At 32.4% G+C, this 21306-nt stretch overlaps 1 protein-coding gene across 3 annotated transcripts in view; it reads left to right on the top strand.

Moving 5' to 3' along the window:
- LOC105151281 (zwei Ig domain protein zig-8) overlaps positions 1–21306 on the top strand; it is a 114792-nt gene that overhangs the window by 31670 nt on the left and 61816 nt on the right. For all 3 annotated transcript variants that reach the window (XM_011064902.2, XM_087406570.1, XM_087406571.1), the window contains exon 3: positions 5016–5191. In XM_011064902.2, coding sequence (XP_011063204.2) covers positions 5016–5191 — 176 coding nt within the window. The remainder of the gene's footprint in view (positions 1–5015; positions 5192–21306) is intronic.

Consider the following 21306-nt stretch of genomic DNA (forward strand, 5'->3'; position numbering starts at 1 on the left):
AAGATTCATAAAAATACAGCGGCACGTACGAAAAGTTTGAATGCATTCTTAATTATTAACGCGACGACGTCTCGGTCGAATTTACGATCATCGGGTGATATAATGCGTCTGGCGTGACCAGACGTCTTTAGTACCGATAAAAACGTAGATCGTATATGTGGGCAGTTTCTTTCTCGATCTTTTAAAAAGAAGTATGCCCTCTGACGTTTTACGAAGAAAAATATTACTGACCACAGGAACGACAATGATGATGGAGGAAAGCGGCAATCTTAGTTTACGGCACATTTACGCGCGGGGACTTTATAATATTACGAAAATTCTGTAAGCGAAAAAAATTCTTGGGATAAAAAAGAGTGACTAGAGCAGAAGTGACTATTCATACAGGGGTTGCATGGACATTTGCAGAGGTGGCGCCTGTGATAGCTCGCGAGACAAGTGGAAATGAACGGTCATAATCAGACGTGAAAATACTCTAACGTATTTGCCTAAGAATAACCAGAATGGAAATTGTTTCGCGAGTATGTTGATACGATTCGTGCATTTGCTCCGGAATTTCCTTATTTAATATTGTATATGACACAATGGAAGAAGAGATTTTGTAGGGGATTATGTTTACATCGAAAGAAATTGTTAGTTTTAATGTAACATACTTAATTCATTTTCCACAGAAATAATATTACATTAATGTTATAATTTTCTACTTAGCAATATAACATTGTTATGCGCAATATCTGTTATGTTACACTTATATTGTTGAGTGAGAAATTATAATATTTATGATATTTATGATGTTAATTTGTGAAATTTTTCGAAATATAATCGTCTATATTATTTTAAAAGAGTAATTGTCTTATTTCTTTAATGTAAATATTAATTCTAAATGAGTTAGGAGTTAATTTAATGTCTTCGTCCTTTCGATTTTCGTATCGGAAGAACCATTGGAAGTGGTAGAGACCACGATAATGGCGACACCGGACGATTTTCATGTAATCATCCTTATTTGTGACGGTAGCTTTTTGTCAATTAATCTCGAGTTATCAGGATCTGTGGCAGGACTTTACTGTGGGTGGACGCATAAAGGGGTGGAGTGTTGGTCATTTGTATAACGCTAGTAGAGTGGGGTATGTATACGGGCGTTATCGCACCAGAAGAGGGATGGGAAGGAGAAGTAGTGATGGAACCAAACTAATATTTACTCCCGATTCTCGAGCAAACTAAGCGAAGATGTTCATATAAACTACGTCAATATTAACTTCGACTTGTAAATCTCATTGGTATGCTCTCGTACTGTTTGGTATTATATTCATGCATCTTTTAAAACAACGATCTTCATATGATATTCATCTTATGATATTCAAAATGTACTGAAATACGTAAACAATAATATTCAGTGTTCAATTCAATAAAATATTAAATATCATATATAATAAAATGCAAGCAAACAATTATAAATTATTTTTTCGATACTCAGAGCGGTACAATAAATCATTTTAAATTTTCAATTTTTAAGCAGAAGTTTCAGACACGTCAGGTGATAGCGTATAAAGATTATGCACAGATGTGATAAGCGTACCGTCATATGCTTTGAGATTGAAAAAGGGTATCGCAGGTTTTTGGAGCGGACGTTGGTTATATGAAATGGCCAGCTCAACGAGTTACACGATGTCAACGGGTTGTTCTGGGCAGATTCGTTTGATAATTCGATAGCAATCCACGTTTCCACCCCGTATTCGCCGTACATGGATTTACCTTTGCACCGCACGCAGATTCATCCAATTAAATTTATCAGATTGCATGCGCGCGAGGGTCAAAAGGGGGACGATACGCGATGATTGACAGGCGTTTGTCTTTTTGGGGTCACGGCAGTATTTTTTTCATTCTCAATCGGGACATTGCTGCCGGAAGAAGTGGATAATAGTAGTTGAGCAATATTGCAGTGAATTGAAATAAAAAAATTTAGATTTATAGAATTTTGCGATTTACTTTATAGCAAGAATCTTTTACTTTGCAGATTTTTGCATGTGAAAATGTTTTCTTATTCTAAATATATTGAGAAAAAAGGTTGTAATTATTATATATTAGGTGTTGGAATTAATTCGTAGCGTTTTTAATGAAAGAATGTTATTTATTTCACATGAGCATTAAAAAATACATTAATGAAAGTACTTCCCATCACTTGTAAAACGCTACGAATTAATTCCAACACCTAATAACATATCATAATAACTATAAAAATGAATCTTTTAGCTATATATTTATTATACAATTATATAATTACAAATAAAAAATACTTTTTTCTCAGAATTTTGTGTAGTGTTTGATAAATTTAAAGAAATAGTGTACAACTGGGACAGCTGACATAAAAAAAATTTGTCATAACATTGGTAATTGGTTTAAATAAAATAGTAAAAATAATTCTGACTGTAACTGATAAAATAACTGATAAAATAAATGCGAGAGTTAAATTTGTAAAGAGAACAAAAATTTTAATATATTATTTCATTCAGTTTATTTCATTCAGTTTTCTTTTTCTTGTATTAATAGACTCACAGTCAGCCAGTTTCTATTACGAACTTTCCTTTCGGATCAATCCCTGTCAACCGCCAATGAGTATCGTCGTTCGGTCTGATGATGATTGATGATGATGGAGAATATACTAACTGTTCCAAAGGTATACGGAGAACGATACGATGTATAGCCCGGCAGCCATTTGAATGATGTTTATTCGGAAACTTCGAAGATTTTATGCAACATGTGTTCAGACAGCCAACGGAAATATCAAAAAGCCAGAAGGCTGTAACAAGTCAGAGTAATAACTTTTCTAAGGTTTTAGAATTGTATTAACTTAAAAGTTATATAATCAAAGAAGAGAAAATCGTAATTTTAATATTGGATTTAAAGTATGATTATTTTACGGAAATAATATTGTACGGAAATTTCGCTGATATATCGAAAAATATTTAAATTTATGTGACTCAAATAAAAAATGTTAATCATAATATAAGTATCATAATCAACAAGCGCTAATAAATCATATTGCTATGATTGTGAAATAATGTTTGCGGTTACACAATTTGTGTGAATAATGTATGCCCTTTATAATCTCCTAAAATCGAAATCGTTTGAAAGTTTGGCTTTCGCGCGACTCCTGTAGTACGTGTCAGTATTCTACGTGACATGCATATTTGAAATAAATTCGATGGGTTGAGAGAGAGAGAGAGAGAGAGAGAGAGAGAGAGAGAGAGAGAGAGAGAGGGAGAGAGGGGGGGGGGGAGTGGGAATGTATGCGAATCGAATTTATTCCAATGCCACTCGCATACGTGAAGCAAATAGATACGAAAACGTGTGTGAATTAAAGTATAAGAAATACTCGTCCCTCTTCATAATTCGCACATCATTTCTTACGAATCATACTGTAATTAGATTTTCGAGTTTTAACTTTAGAATCAATGTGAACGTATATATTGCACAAAATCAACAAATATAAATTTATATACTCAGCGATACATAAAGAAAAACAATACAAAATATACATAAAAAAGTTTTCATAAAAATAACAAAAACATTTGTTTATTTAGAGATTATACATGTTCAATTCAATTATGCTTCTCATCCATCGTCAAATTGTAGTTAGGTATCAAGAGAACTTGAAATATGAAAATGTTTACATGCACAGATACAAGTGCTTATAATAAAAATGAAAAATCTCTAATCCAGTTTAACAAAACATATTTTTACAAATGCTCAAACAATCTCTTTTATTAAACTCAATCAGTTCTACAGGTGATCCAATAAAAACATGTTATTGATTAAGCACGAATTAGTTTTTGTCCTCTTTTTTTAATAACTATATCTTTTATTGAAAATTTGGAAAATAAAATTGTTAGTGCGAACATATTCTCGATGAAATGAATGCACATCGTTTGTTGTACGCGTTTAATGTCTTTTGTCATAAAGATGAACGTGTATTAGCGAAAGCTGGATTATTCTTTATAAAACAAACGATATAAAGAAAAGCGAATGAGAATGTTTTATTCTTTATACTACATGACGAACTTGAAGGCAGGCAGAATTCTAAGAAGATACAAACGAGCATATACAATGAGGCAGAGTGCATAACTGTCTTCTATAAGATATTCTGCCGAAATGTCGAAGAGCGTATTAAGCTTAAGAAATGAGCTGAGTTTGCTCGCTCGGCATCAGTTCACTACTTGTGCCAGTTATAACGCACTTGGATTTTGGTATCTTGTAAGTAGTACATCCAGCAGTCGCGCGCTCATAGCTGATTCAGAGTTGTACTCTTGTGGGAGATGTCTGCGAGCACTGGTTTCCTGTCCAAAATTCGCATATATAAGTTTCGTGGAAAGTGGAACACATTTCATGCGCTTCTTTATGACGCACAGCATAAGTGATTACAACGCGACATATTAAAAAGATAGACTTCTTTAATGTGATAAAAATTTTGCGCATCTTTTGCACATAAGAATAAGATTAGCATATCTTCTATGATTTTAAACAAATAAATGTTTTTAATCTTTTGTACAATCTAGAGGGCGGAGTTTGGTTCTCCCTCTTAAAATATCTTGTAAAAAACCTATTTGATCTCATATTTATTGAAAATCTAAAATAGTAGAAACTAAATTGCAGACGGAAGAAATGATTGCAGACAAAAGGTTAATAATCTAAAACTTTAATTACCGTTCTATAAAACAAAAGACTTGTCATTGGACTACTAAAACTTTTTCTTATTTTTGCAAAATTTCAAATATATATTTATTTCATTTTACGTACAATGAATGTACACTATCTAGAATAAGAGAGATGTTTACAATATTTTATGCGAGCATTCCTTCTTCATTTTTTTAAACTATTAAATACACTAACATCAGAATTACAAACAAAAGTGTAACATAAATACAAATTAATTTTACGTATAATAGGATTTATAAGATTGAGAAACATATTATATATTATCATCAAAAGTTATGTTCACCAGATCGTTATTCTCTTTCTAGCGTCAGCACACGTACGCGTCACATCCAACGAAGATGCGCAGCGGCATGTAAACGATACCTATAATGATTTGAAGGAAGAACTGCCCATTTTTGAGCCGACAGCAGCGAATGTCAGTGCATTTGTGGGACAAACCGCATATCTACCGTGCCGCGTGCGAAATTTGGGTGACAAAGTAGTAAGACTTTTGTTTTATAATTTTACTATTATATTTTATGTAAACACCAGACAAACATTCTTTCATAATTATTAATTTAATTAAGTTTTACATAATATATTTCATTCAATGCTCACGATATTTTATATGATCATTTATATGATTGTTTATAATTTATAATATTAGGTATGCTGAAATTATATTTAAAGATCATATATGTTTAACTATGTTTATGCGGATATAATATAAACATGAAGCTATTTGAAATGCGAATTTCGTTTATCATGTTACTCAGAATATATAAAGCAGGATAATTAACTCTTTGTGAATTGACAACTCCATTGGCCATTTGGAATTATCCCCTTTTATTTTATGAATTGCTGGTTTGATTTTTTTTTTAAACTCGGCCTATGGGGTGATTTGTTAATGCTTTATCGAATCTGAGGTAAAAATTAAAAAATTTAAAGTAGTCCAATATTTTGAACAAAAATTCGTAAAAAGAAAAATCTGGTTATCATAAAATTTATAGTTTTAGGAAATTTTTAATTATAAAGTATTATGTAGTATTATTAAGTTCCAGTTTCATTTTAGTTGAAGTTCATCAATGCCAGGCAAACAGTTAATCTAAATGGCTTTTAAACTCTGATTATGAACTCCGTGATACTAGATCCAGCCTTCGTTGGAGATTATTACCCTTTGATTTGATACTTTTAGGATACCGAGTTTTATAATCAGATTAAAAGAGTTCGATAATCAGATTAAAAAAAAAATGTTTAAGACTATTTCTTTTAATTTAAAATTTATAATTCTAAGATATAGAATTGAATGTTATTGATCTCGAAAACCTTTCGAAAGACCTTCCATAGCTTTGTTGGAAAGCTCCGGTCCTCAAAGGAAGGGGTTAACAAAGGTTATACATATGTATGTATCATTATTAATTGCAAACAAGCTATGACTAGCTCGACGGCAATTAATCTGAAAATTTACCGGAGACGGCTTCGATTCAAACAGGTTGTTTCCAGCACCCTTATCTGCATAAGGGAGCCTACGTAATTAATACAGTGGCATGACAAATTGTCGCTTCCGTAGTTCCGTAATAGGGGGCCGCCAATAAATATCGCGACCGCGATTAGGGCGCGTTCCACACACGTGAACGTAGAACGTGAGGGTGGGTGTCGTAGCGCGTAGGAAATGGCGTGTCTGTGACGATATATCATGAAGAGTCATGGGGACACAGACGTCAGGGTGCTTCCTTCAAAGGCGAAATCTCTCCGATGCGTATCTCGCGGCGTTGACTAAGCGCACGGCATAGATTTAACGAAGACGTATGATCGTCTTAGTATAACTTTTCTTTAGCAACCGGTCTCGCTTTTCAGTTCCCACTGCATTCCAGCCATCGTCTAAGTTTTTCCTTTATGTGAATTTAATGAACGCGGTTGATCCGAATTTATTAGATTTTATGGATACGAAGTAATGTGAACCACGAAGAATGACGCAGACATATTTCTCAATCGTTTCTGGCATGAAACAGAGTAAAAAAAAAAGATATTTTCGTCTTTTTATATAATCACAATCAAAGTAAACGGTAAGTAGAGAAAATGCAAATTTGCAGCGTGAGAAGAATGTGAATAGAAAAGGAGAGATTCCTAAAGCCTTTACATCGAAGTACGAACGCTTTATAACTTACCTACCTAAATTCTTCGCTCCGCGGAACACGCGCAAATAGAATCTTTCGAAAGTTCTTGGGTCCGCTGCGAGAAAGCCTGGCAATCTGAAGTACGAGGAACACGGTTTCGCGGTAACAAGGGATGCAAAAAGGAAAGGTCGATGAAACGATCGAAGCGTGCAAATTTGTGGACGACTCAGCTACGATTCACATAGGTGGTGAATCATTCCGCGAAGAATCATATACCTAGCCAATGGTCACATTCAATGTCCGTCAGTCGGTTCGTTCACACACACCCTTTAGATTGAAGGGCACTTGGTACCAATCGAGAATCATTCCTAGGAAGCGAATGTCATACGGTTCGCTGTGCATTTTTCTCTACAAACGCAATTTTTCGGCACATCCATCCAATTTTCACGACCCACTTTTTCGCGTTCCCGAATTTCCTCTCTCGCTTTAGACAAATTTCTTTCTGCTTCTATGCAGGCTTTATTGTTATCGAGCGAACGGCAGTAAACGTATGCAACTGGTGGATGGATGCGGTTTTTGTAACGGCGTTTTGCCTTTTTCACTCGGAGTAGAAATCTAGAATTGATGAGTGTAATTGTTCGATACTTGAAACTTTTAAGATAACATTGATATTAAAAAAAATAATCTGCGCAATCTTGTCTCTTTATTGAACACACAAAGGCTCTGTCAATTTAAAAAACTTGCTGCAGAAATGTATGCGTGTTCAGATATCAGTTAAAAGAGTTGGCCTTATTAATTTATTTCATTTATCAGTAATTATAATATTTAAATATTTCGTTTCTACTTAGGCTTTGTACACGTATATATGTATAATACGTATATATATTAAATATATAATGTATATATTACGTGTTATATTTTCATTATAATTAATTAAACATTTTTAAATTAAATTATCAAGCTATGCTATATTCTAATTATGCACGCATAAAATATTATGTTTTATATACTGCATTGCTATACATTATCATTAATCATTTTGCTTTTAAAGATAAATACCATAATAAAATAAGGTTTTTTTAATTAAAAAAAATTAGTTTATTATTCCTTTTTCACGTGTGGAAATAATAATAAAAACTACATCCACTTTGATGAAAAAAAAAATGTTTTATTCTATATCGTTGTCATCCAACTGTAAAAATTTAAACTGAAGATTGATGGTATATCAAACGTAGTTCAATGTGCAATATTTCGAAAACGTACTTGTATCTAACAGATATTTTATAGATTTTATTGGAAATGGACGAATATATAGATTTCTTTAATAGCTGGGATATAGAATTGCTCGACGTGCATTTTCTCGGGGCATGGCCGGATGCATTTTTAGTTCACGTTCACCAGATTTATCCAATCTTTTCCACATTTTTCTTCCATCCACTTATCTGTTTTCCTTTTTCCCTACGATCCACCTTTAATTAAATATCGATCTACGTGCGGCGACGGTCAGCGGAAACGCGTCGATTACAAGTTTTCTCGAGTTAAGTCGGAAAATCAAATGGAGTTTAAGAAGAAAATAATTGCGAAAGATTAGTCGCATTTATTTTAGTACAACTCGAATGGCTTCTTAAACGGAAAAAGGATTTTAATGAAATTTGTAACGGCTCTTCACTACGGTCAGATTATCAGTTAACATTCTTGAGAAACTTATGAATGAAGAAACTGATTGCTTGAATGTCGTTATTTTCGAATCTCGTTAGTTAAATTATGAGTAATTAAAAATGAGCATTTTGAAAAAAATGTGAAAAGATATATGTCAATTGCTACTTAGATGATGGTACTTTATCTCTAATTGTTCTTAAATTAAATTGTGTGTGTGTGTGTGTGTGTGTGTGTGTGTGCGCGTGTGTGCGTGTGTGTCGATAAATTTATCTTTAATTTTATTCTAAAAAATGAATAACTATATCTCAGATATGTCGCAGCGCGTGTAACTTTTATCGTTAAATATTTCAAGTACGTTATTATTTATTTTACTAGTTTGCTGTGAAATAATATTAGGTGTTGGAATTAATTCGTAGCGTTTTACAAGTGATGGGAAGTACTTTCATTAATGTATTTTTTAATGCTCATGTGAAATAAATAACATTCTTTCATTAAAAAACGCTACGAATTAATTCCAACACCTAATATATTATAGGTATAATGATATTCATTTATTTATCGGCTGCAAATTCCTCCAAGAATCAAACATAATTATCAAGTAATGATTGAAAATGAATATTTTAAGGCAATTATATAGCCGCCTGTATTATCGATTAAATCATAATTTTTGTAACAATTACTTTTTTCCTCTTTTACAGATTTCCTGAAAAAAGATTTTTAAATCTGTTAAAAGAGGAAAAAAATAATTATACAAAAATTACGATTTATTTTTTCAAACTTGATTCTCGTCGATCAATATTTAGAGTGCAGTATACTTGACGCTACAAATGCTTCGAAATTTTTGATTGATCAAAATCGGAAGAAAGAATTTTACTAACTAACCAATCAAAAAATGCTTCGAAGCATTCGTAGCATCAAGTGGACCATAGCCTCAGGAGATTGAATCATTAAAGGAAAATTACAATATTAAGGAAGAATAAAACAATGATGAAATTTGTTATTTCAGGAACTTTACTCTATACTGTAACAATATCGTATCAATTTATTCATCGGCTACTAATCGTAGCTGCGCAAAGTATTTTAATAAAACACAATTTGCAAATTATGTCTTTTTTTAAGAAAGTTATTTTAATCATCATATTGTTTTACGTTACAATGCAACGCGGTTATTTATTTTGCACTTTACAATAGAATCGTCTAAGAAGATGTTTCCATACCCAATTGTCTGCTCCTTCTCGAGTTGCCATTATATCTTCACAGAGTCGCGATGTGTTACTAAATACGAAGTAGCGACTACGCCAAAGAAAATATTCGGAGAAACTGTTTAGGGAAGATTAATGAACAGAGAAAGAGAGAAGAGGGAGAGCGAAACATGTAATTTTTCACTAAAGTAAACATTATTGTATTGATTGAATTTTTCATTTTTATTTTTGATCGAAAATGATATTAAGATTCAAGAAAAGTAAAATTATTGCTTAAGCACTGTGTTGTGTTTATTTCTGAATTGTATTTTAAAAAGTTTACAATTCTATTATATATGTATACATAAAATATTTTATAGATTTATATTAAGAACTTAAAGATACATTTAAAAACAAATGGAGAAACACATAAAAATATAAAAGATTTTATTTCATTCATCACCTTTATATATTTAATATATTTTAATGGCTTAGTAATTTCATCGTAACTTACCGTAAAATCACAAAGTAAGAATAAGCGCGTTTGCAAGTGTAAAGACAATTTCATACTAAGACATTTAATAATTATCATAAGATATTGTTCCGCTAAAAAATTTATTCTTTTCAAAAACGAAATTAATTTTGAAAAAGATAAGTTAACAAAAAAAAAACAAGACGATCGTATGTTATAATAAGTAATGCATATCACTAATTAATTATGGATTGAATAAATAAGGTCTTTTGAAAGTACTTGTATATCTTCTTAATAAAAATGTGTTTCTTATCGTTAACTATATTATAACCTATTTATACATATCAACTTTTGAACAAATACAAATATGATATTCAAAGCACGTTTCAATTACGTCCTATTGTATTCCTATTTCATAATTTAGTTTTCCGCGAATCGTACTCTTTACTTATTCTAGCGAAGATGAGTTATGGAAGCTACGATTCTTCTGCGCGGGGAGAATCCAAGGAACGTTGAGATAAAATAATGCAACGTAAAGTGCTGCCCAAATGCAATAAACGTTTTCTTTGTGCCATCCCCATGCTAGGCCCCTATTTCCTATTATATTTCCTATTAAGAGTCAGAACGATCATTGCGAAGGATAAATCTACTTTCTTGCTACTAAAGTTCCGTTTTCCAATAATATGACTTTAAGCGAGAAAATATGCTTTTCAAAACGTGATTACAAGGAACGGATTTAATATAATCGAAAGATCTTTTCTTAATAAAATAAAAAAATAAATTTGAATGCATAATAAACCATTATTTTTATAATGATGCGCGTGTTTGCTTGTTTCAACTTATTTCTAATATTTTTACTTATTCTGCCATATTACAGTCTTTTTACTGTTGGACTTTTGATGAGCGTATATTTAATTATTAGGTATATGAAATTATATGATAATTAATACGTCGGGTGAGAAACGATTGGAAGACATTCCGTGTAAATTGAAAGTGATTAAGTAATTATTTATATTTAAATTTTCCATTTTTTGCGTTTTAATTGATATGCAATATTTGTTAATCATATATTAAAAACATATGTTACAAGGATCGATTTCTTAGTATTTTCAAACATTAGTTCTTAAACAAAAGAAGGCACCTTTTTATGCTTCTACTGCTTACTTTATAACTTGTAACATTTTCACCATGTTTTTTTTATGAGAAATCGAACAGTAATGGAAAAGACTTAAAAGTTAAAGTTCAAGAAATTTATATTTTTTATAATAGTTACTTTTATTATCCAATGTTTAATGCGCATATGATCGTCTTAACTTTAAATGTTTTGAACACTACCTGTCACCAAAAATTGTTTGAATTAATGGTTCCAATGCTAATGTCCTCTATCAGTATAAAATCAGTCAAAATCTCTTAGTATAGAATTTCCTAAAAATATTTCGTAACTCGTCTACCTTCTTGAAAGTCCAAAACATCCGTGAATATAATAGATGGTCGGAAGGGGATTCTTCAGTATTGATGCTGCTCGTAAAGTTCAACGAGCTTATTTTTATTTGCATTTCAATATTATATTGTTCAATACCTATCATATTTGATAAGAAAAAAAATATATAACACTGAGAATTTTATTAAAGCTATAAGCGTCTTGCTAATTCGACCATCGAAGCATATGGAAATATATTTATCGCAATAATTAAATAATCAATAATTAATAAGAATATGTCATTTTTGAAGAAGACGTATATAAATAATTATTATTATAATTGAATATTAGACAATGCAACATTTTCATTAAACTCTATTGCTATTGTTTCCGTGATGCAATGCGATGTGAAATTTTCTGTAAAATCATGATTTGTTAACCTCGCACCCACGTCAAACGTCGCGCAGCATGATAGATCGAGGTGAAAAAACGTGGACTGCTCCTGCGAGATCGATTTTCTAGGTGTAAGGCTCGAAATCCTCGGGGCAGCATTTCCACAGCATAAATTGGACAAGCGCGAATTCCGGACGTGCATTATTCATGGATTGCGAGATAAGGGAACGCGATCGGTTTGAAAAACCGGGCGCGACGTGTGTATGTCTGTGAATATAAAGAGAAAAAGGTAAAGTGGCTGACACATCCGATGGTCATCTCATTCTATTCTGATTAAGTTATACATATCTTTTGAGTGATACTGCTGTCGAGATAGATCATTTTTGACACTGTGTATGAAAAGAGAGAATAATGGACATCTCATAAAAAATTAACTTTTTATGCAACTTATCGGAGTATTTAATAGTTTCTAGAGTATTATAAGCTAATCCAATCATTTAAAGTAAAGAGGTTGTAGATAAAGTTTTATAATGCTCTCTTTTAAAGATTTCTATAATGTCAAAGTTTGGTCAAATGGTATGATTCAGCGATATCAAACCGAACAAATCATTTGCATTGGTATCAATTAATGACGATTACTATATAGTGTGGAAATTTGTGAAAAGGACGTCAGATATATATCTGAGCATTATCGACTGTAAATTAGTGCAATGCATATGAATGTCATTATGCAGAAGTGCAATAAATTTACATTTGCACGAGATATCATTTATCGTTTCCCCTGAGATTATTACGAAATAAAATTGAAAATGTTTCGGCGCTTTCATAAAACATTACGTGCTTGAATAATTGCCCGTATTCCCTCGGAACTGTATCAACAGAGGCTGCTGCGCGTGCTTGATGTATGGCTTGATGTGTTTACGGTTTATGTGCCGCGGATATATGAAGGTTTTTTTTTCATAGTACAACGAGACGATATTAGTAACATTTGCGTATTAACATAACCCGAGGCCACGATGAGTGAAAATATACGATACATCGGAAATATCGCTGATGTAAATGCAACAGAAAGTAGTTGCATCAAATCGCCGCGTTCGATAACGATGTGTAAAAGCGATGTAATAATGATTGATAGTTAAACTGTTATCAAACTGTTAATATTTATACATGGATAAATGTAATTGTTAAAATAACAAAATCCTTGTTAGGGGGAGGGGGTGCATTTTAATTTTTATTTTATATTCGGTTGTTAAATACGTTTCTAAATTGTTTCACACTTAGTTAATAATTATATTTATATTTGATAATTAATAATTAATATTAATTTTGAACGTATCTTACTAATGATAGCTGCGGACAGATAAAAAAAAGCGTAACAATTGTACAACATGTTCATTATACCGCGCTGCACCTGAATAGCTAATTCTTAAGTACTCTTAAAAAATTCAGCGGGGATTTTAATTACGAGCAGTCTTTCAAGCGTTCCAAAGAAAAAGAGCTTTTTTCATTAAGATTACAGTAGACTGCCAGGGCGTTTTCTAAACAAATGTTCCCTTTTCCATTGTGTCGCTCTGGCGAAGAAAAGAAAAAGGAGAGAGACGAGAAAGGGTGAAAAACGCAGAAAAGAGAAAGTGAAGCAAGTGTAGGTGGGTGGCATGGATGGAATGTTGGCAGCTATTTCAAAGGTGAGAGATCACTTTGCGTTTTGAAGAAACTTTTTGCCTTTCACATGCTGCTACATATGCGAAATGCACATGAAGTAGAAAAACGCGAGGATGGCTCGGAAGGACACGTATGAGTTTGTGTGGAAATGTAGTTACGAATTTTGCTACTGGAAACGAGCGAAGACTCTGGAACAATGCATCTGCAGCTTTATTACAATATACAAATCGATATACCGCGAAATTATACTATTGAATTAGCGATTGATTATACAATTCGGTAATTTCCATAATTACATGGACAAAGGAATCATCGCCTTTAGCCTCATCGAAAATATATGCCGTATACGTATTTGTATATGGCAACCGATTGATTTCGCTTTCGAGTCCTTGATAATCATTTACTCTAATAACGCGCGCTTGTATTATAATTTTTAGTGCGAGAAAAGGAAGCAATTTGTTTTAACGTATTTTGGAGCGCTAAGTTCATTTGTTACCAGAAAAATTTTATAAAGTTGAATTTTTTAAATTTAGCACGTCAATTTTAAAATAGAACATGCCATTTTTAAGATATAATACGTCAATGTTCAAAATATAGCAATTCTTTCTAAATAATTTGGATGCGAAAGTGATGAGCAAAATAAAGTTGTGATTAGATGATTATTGAAAAACATTGAGATAAAAACATGCTGACCACTCCTGTTAGATTTTAATACTTGAAACAAAGTCATATATAAATAAAGATTCTGACTTGTTTTTTAATTTCGATCATTTCAGTTACACAAAAACATGTAAATTAATGTAATTTTTATTTTATTTTTTCCACTAAAATAATATATCTCCATTCCTGAAGGTATTTCCTAAAGTGTTTTTACGAAATACAATTTTATATTAATTAAAAAAAAAAAGAATTACAAACATATGAATAAATTAAACGAGGCAAATAGCTTTTGTGTTTAAACTTGTTTATTTATTAATCATAGTTATGAATATTAATTTTAAATTAATTCATAATCGATCATTCATTATTAAAATAATCAATTATTATTAAACATTTATTTGATAGCTTATATTTGATAAAATTTCAATGAACAATATTGCTTCAGTTGCAAGAATAAAAAGTTAGTAGAGTTTATTATAAGATAAATAAATTTAATTTTTTAAAATGAATATTAAACTTTCAGTTTATTTTAATTTGCGAAAGATCCGTTATGAATTTCTTTATGGAACTTACATGAGATTCCCTTTTGTCGTTTTTAGCATTATAACACCGCAATAACATGCGTAAATTATTATCCCCATATCTCCACTTCACATGAAGTGCTACGTATTGCCCCCAAGGATGTACAATAGTTAGGTTGTCCCTCTCGCCGCAGCTGCAAACGATAGGGAAAGCACTGCTCGCAAACTACGCCAGTAACAACTCCCCGGTACACCAAAGTCGACGCAGAAACTAGTGGAAATGCAGCGTGGAAGTTCCTTTCCGTTTGCTACGTCGTCGCCGTTTACGAAACTTTTATCGCGAAATGTGAAACTGTCCGGTTACTCAGAAACGGCGCTTCTGAAAAGAAGTTCCCGCCTTTTAGAAACGGTCCACGTCAGCAACCCGACCGCACATATATATATGTAAGCCAAATAAATCGCGATTGGTAAAAGAGATGATAGAATAGTTCGTGTGAATCGGCAGGTGTGCAATGATTAGAGTTGAAAAGAAGTTGACAATTTTTAAAAATCGTTATTAAACGTGTAATTGATTATCTGATTTTATTTGCAGTTTTCGTAGCATGTTAGAATTACAAATATTCGTATGATTACATAATTATAATGTTCATTTTATTGAAACAAATTTCAAATTACCGACTTTGGAAAGCAATATTTTGATACATCCGTGATTGGTGCTTTCCATTTAGGAAATGAATGTGCTAAAGTATTGGAGAATTTTAACGAACGATGTTATTAATGTAATTGGCGACGTCAATATCGTGTTATTATCTGATGATTTTATCATACTTGTGTAATTTAATTAATAACATTTTCATTCTAGCGATAAGTTAACGAAAGATAGCTCGCACAGCGAAGCTTGAAAGATAAATCTGTTTGATAATTGATTTATGTAACAGCAGATTGAAAAATAATACACGAAAAATGAATTGTTTTATTCTATATTGCTTGCGACAAACGCTGAAATATTAAAACATTTAATAGATACATTAAGAAAGAATATATCAACTACTAACTATATTAAACCCCTACTAATAAAGAAAAATAAATATTGCATTTAACATTTTTTATTACAAAATATAAATAAAATTCTTATTCTTAATTGAAAACTTTAGATCTCGATTTATTAGGTTTTTCATTGATGAAAATTTGGTTTTATGCTATATAGTTGATTTTAACAAGAATTTATGTTTGTCCGTATTTTGAAAATGTATTCAATTAATTAACAACGGAAATAAAAGCTAATGAGAATTTGTGTGGTCAGCCAATAAAATAAGGAAAAAGGATCAATACTTAATTCGTTATCAGAGCATGGCGCGTTGAAATAGGATATGTAGAGTCACGATTGCATATCGCAAATATTGCCAGGAAGAAAAATACAGTAAAAAGGATTCAAATTATAGAGGCAAAACAACGCGTTGGCAAACCAGAGGAAAGCGTGCCGCGGATTTTTTTACGAGCGGTCGTTACGCACAACAGCGTCACCGACAGACAGTCTGCTTCCTGCTGTAATTAACGTCCGAAAAACAGACGCAATGTCGGATTACGAATAAAAATATGACAACTGTGGTCAGTACGCGCGGCATACGTTTTAAAAGTCGCTTATGAAAATAACAGACACGGACAACAAACGCGTTGCGTTTAAAATTAAAAACATCCATCGCGAGTTAGTTGGGTGGACGAATGTGCGCGATCCCTCACTTCGCGCGAAACGACACCGCGTTATACGTGCTAACAAGCCTCGAATTGTGCGGTAAGTTTGTCCTATCACACCCAGAGATTTAGTGAATCCACTTAACTATGTTTGTAGAATTTGCAAGCAACTGCAATTTACGTTTGACGTAATTCACGTCGTACGCGAATTATGAGATTTACTTTATGTACTTTCATTTCGGCATAATTACAAAGCATAATTAAATAAAAACCACATCTCTCGTATATATTATTGGCGTTCGCATGATATTTTGTTATTTGACTATTACTTAGTTAGAAAAAAGTTTTATCTGCGATATGTTTATTTGTTAAAATTAATACTTTATAAATCATCTAATTTTATCAGAATATATTCTACGATATAATGATCTTTACATTTATGCTAACAATAAACAAGTTACTTTGTTATAGTAACACGATATTTTTTTTAGTTTCTATATTTCTTTTAATAAAATCGTCATGTGTATATTCTGACGAATCTTCGATTTCTGACAGCATATATTGAGTTTGTACGGCAAGTGATACGTGACGCCTGGGGATAATTAAATTTACCTCATTTAAACGTACTTGCAGCGCGATTTCAATAGATGCGACTTTACAATTTTCCATATTTTAACGTGCTCGTACGCCTACCGTTTTGGCGATCGGATTTAAACCAGCATCGACGCTAACGTGGAAATTAATTAATTAGGTCGAAAGCTTCGTTCTGCCATTACTGGCGCGAAACACTGTTACATAAATATGCACTAAAGCGTATTGATATTATGCTTGAGAGTTTGCAACGTGAAATGGAATGTGACGGAATATTAATTAAAGTAACCGAATATTAGCTTCCATGATTTAATCATATAGGCGCGTGTTTGCATTTTTAAAATGCATTATAATTTAATTTTTAGAATATTTATAAATTGAAATATTTGTTAATATTTATTATATTTTATCGGGTATTAAATAGAAGGATAATAAAATTTTAGTGTTGTATGACATGACGTAAAGGCATTAACATATTATTAAAATATAAATTCAATGAATTGAAATATGAATTAATTATTGCATTATTTATGTGTAACAAAAAAAGAGAGCAGAATTTTCTATTATAGAAGCATTTCTTTTTGGAGGAAACCAAATTATACGTACGTTGTTAAATGTACAAAAGGATGCAATATTTTAGGGATATCGATTTTAAGAAAGAAAGTTAAAATAATTGCGTGTACGATTGTTATAATACTGTCATAGTTGTCTCAATAATAACTTATCAAAATTTATCGATATTTTGCATAGATGTTTATAGATGTACCCGTATAAAAACTAGAATGAATGGAACATTCCGCGATTTTTTTTTTTTTTTGAAAGAGAAAGATCTTTTCAAAGTGGAAAATTGTCGAATGAGTTTCGATACTTTTTTCGATGGTGTTCAATGGAACGAAGACTGATTCTAGTGACTCAATGAGAAACAAAGAGAAAGAAGTGGAAAGAACGTGTGAAAGGGCGTGAAGAGTAGAAAAAGTAGAACGATGTAAAAAAAGTAGGGAATAATATGAGAGAGTATTGGACATGGCGTACGTTTTCGAGGCGGTTCACATTTTACCTGCGGACATTGTCAGAGAGAGTCAATTTGCATAAACGCAGAGACAAGAATATTCCCTTTTTCATGAGTTTTATTTTTTTTGTCGATTAATATTCAGGGCACAGCTCTCTTTATCCGAGTCAATGTGTTCTTCTATTATTCTTGCTAACAAAACCTACGAAAAAAATGAATGGTAATTTATTTATCATTGCATGTAAAGTATAATAATTTTTCAATTATTGTTTTAATCTTCCGGAGCTGATGGCATATTGAAACCATTCAATTATCAATCTCTTTGTCGAAAATGTTAAACAATACAATTTGCTTTATCAAATCTGCAAATTTTAATTATTTTTATTAAAATACATTTACAATTAGTACTGTATTTATTCTTTTTTATACGATTTTGTCATTTTTGAAATTTTTTGAAATTAATTAATGCATTTTAATGAACATAAATTAAATGAGTTCTATAGATATTTTAATAAAAATAATCGAATTTGTAGATTTAACTTACGGAAAATTGAATTGTTTGGCATTTTTGATAAAGAGATTTATAATTAAATGGATTCAATGTACCGTCAATAACTGTGTGACAGATTTTGGCGTTACCTCCCTGGAGAATTAATTATTTTCGCACATTTATTGCCGATCTTTCGACGTGTTTTGAAAATTATATGCAAAATATGATGTAGTATGACGTATACGAATAATTTGTAAGAAAATTCTGTCAAGTAATATAGGAAGAAACGAAGCTTTCGATCCTTACGCGTCTATACCATCTGCCCCTATATTTCGCCATGGTCTGTCACGTTTCCGTAAAAGAAGATGTCGATAAAATCATTCGCCCTAGCTCGGCGCCGGCTCGAGAGGTCATCTAATTGTTTTCTTCCGGAAGTTCCAGTAGAGACGTCTCTCGTCGTGACAAACGATGCCTTTACCTTCCTCGCTCTTTTCTCTCATCGCTTGCAAAAAAGTGCTCGCGATCACGAGCGGAGAAAATGACGCGCGGTTCTTCCGATGGGCGTCCGTCCGGACGACGACATTCTCTCACGAGCATAGGCATCACAACTTCCGTGGAATTGATTTAATTCCAGTCAACGTCATGCCATTTAATTGACGTCCCTAGAAATTTCGCTTCTATACATCGAAACATTAAAGTCGAGACTTTATAAAGAAATAATCCATCGTTGACAATAAAATAGAAACATGTTTATTATTTCTGGTCTATAATCTGAAAATAACAATTTAAACAAAGTAACTTATTAATTTTGCAGATTGGACGTATATATTTTACACTTTGCGTTTTAACCTCTTCAGACCTGATTTTATTGGAACTATGTTTAAAAAAAATTCTTTTTAATTCAATTCATGCGCATTTTAATAAGTAATTCACTACTAAACAATTATTTCTTCAAAATTTTGACTATTTGTCCATTTATATTGTTATGTACACTAAATCTTAGATATTGATAGAATTAAATAATTTCAGCGGATAAAAGTCTTCAAATTTAATATATTGCAATGTACGCAGAGTTTGAAGAGATTATTGAAGAGACGTCCTTGTAAAGATCTCCATAATAAATAATTGAAATATTTATAAAAATATTGTGCTTAAAATAAAATAATCGCTTACATAAATAAGCAACATGCGATACAAAATGTGAAATGACAAAAGAATTTTATAAAAGGAATAGGAGTTTTTTCACGAAATTTATCTGCGTTATTTATGCACAACGTAGAAATCTGGCACAGCAGCCGGATTGACGAGGGCTTAATTAAGAAGTCGGGCACCTGGCGCCAAAAAAAAAAAATAGACGCGATAATAGTGACGCGGCCGAAGTCGCCATTCTAGCGACCGATAATTGATGAGCAAGTGCAGCAACGTGCAAGAGGAGGCATGAGCGGTAGCGACGTTACAAACGATGACGTGGTATTATTTCATTATTTATGGTACGAATTTTGCCGTGGCCGGCGCGGCGTCGGCCGACGTTTTTCCGATTCCGCGCCGCTAGAAGTGCGGATTAAGTTACCGTCGGTGGGCTGAATTAAAACGCTAATAACGAGCGGTGATATTTATTGGACGGCTTTTGCGGGGGTTAGAACCGGAAACTACCGCCCTCCGCGTTTCACCTCTGGTGCGTCTGCTTCCTCTCCTTCTCCGTTCTCGAAGTCCCCCCCTTCCCCTCCCCTTTCCACCTACGGAACGAACTTTTGTCGATCTACCGTAGTCTCCGGCTACCATTGTTTCCCAAACAACGGTTCTTACCACTTTTATGAGGGAGATTTCGGGCTTAGCCAGGCAGATAACTCCGTTGCGCTTGTTGCTTAATCCGTCGCCTGCTTCCTCCCTCTACATACTTTCAACCCTTATTTCTTCGCATCCTTGGTATCAAGCGTTTTTATCAAGAACAAACAAAAGCGACGGTTTTTAACCGCATGGGACATTTTTATGAGCCACGAACTTATTAAGTGACTTATTAGTTTACATGAAGATGTTACACAGTAATTAGTTTTGGATTGATTACAGTACACCGAAAGAACAGTTTTACTTAAAAATGTAATTAGATACAGACAAAACAATTTTGTTAAACATCAAAATTATGTAGCCTAGCTGGATGTTAGAATCTCAAAACTTTTTGCAACATTATGTTATATTTGAATGTCCTACATTATTTTGATATTATTAGTAGAATTATATATATTTTCACTTCTATATATCTACCTAAGTTTTTAAATATTTCAGACTTCAGCAAAACCGTTCTTTTCACGTTGTAATTTACGTTGAATATCATAAATAAAAATTTCTGAATATGTAATTAAAAAAATGAATAAAGACAGATATTCTAAACGTTAATGGATTAATATTGCCATCACATGTATATTTGAAAGGGTATGATGTTGATCGGATTTGCAAATTGAATGTAATATTAAAAACGTTGCGAAGTCATTTTTGTGAAGGCATTCATATTTATGTATAAGCAGAAAAATAGAAACCGAGAGCGCTACTACGCCGTATTACGGAATATCGCATACAGATACACCTTTCATAGCTTAACACATCTCTTTCTCGAAGGTCGATAAACCGTGGAACGCCGGACTGATGTAAGCCATGTTCAAAACGAGCTTAATCCGCTTTTGAGTGCAGGGCACATCGCGCGATCGCGTAGTATTCATAGAAATTTTTAATCGGGGCCTCGTGGAAGTGACACA

Source organism: Acromyrmex echinatior, chromosome 5, assembly GCF_024713525.1.
Source record: "Acromyrmex echinatior isolate Ae372 chromosome 5, ASM2471352v2, whole genome shotgun sequence".
Taxonomy (NCBI): domain Eukaryota; kingdom Metazoa; phylum Arthropoda; class Insecta; order Hymenoptera; family Formicidae; genus Acromyrmex; species Acromyrmex echinatior.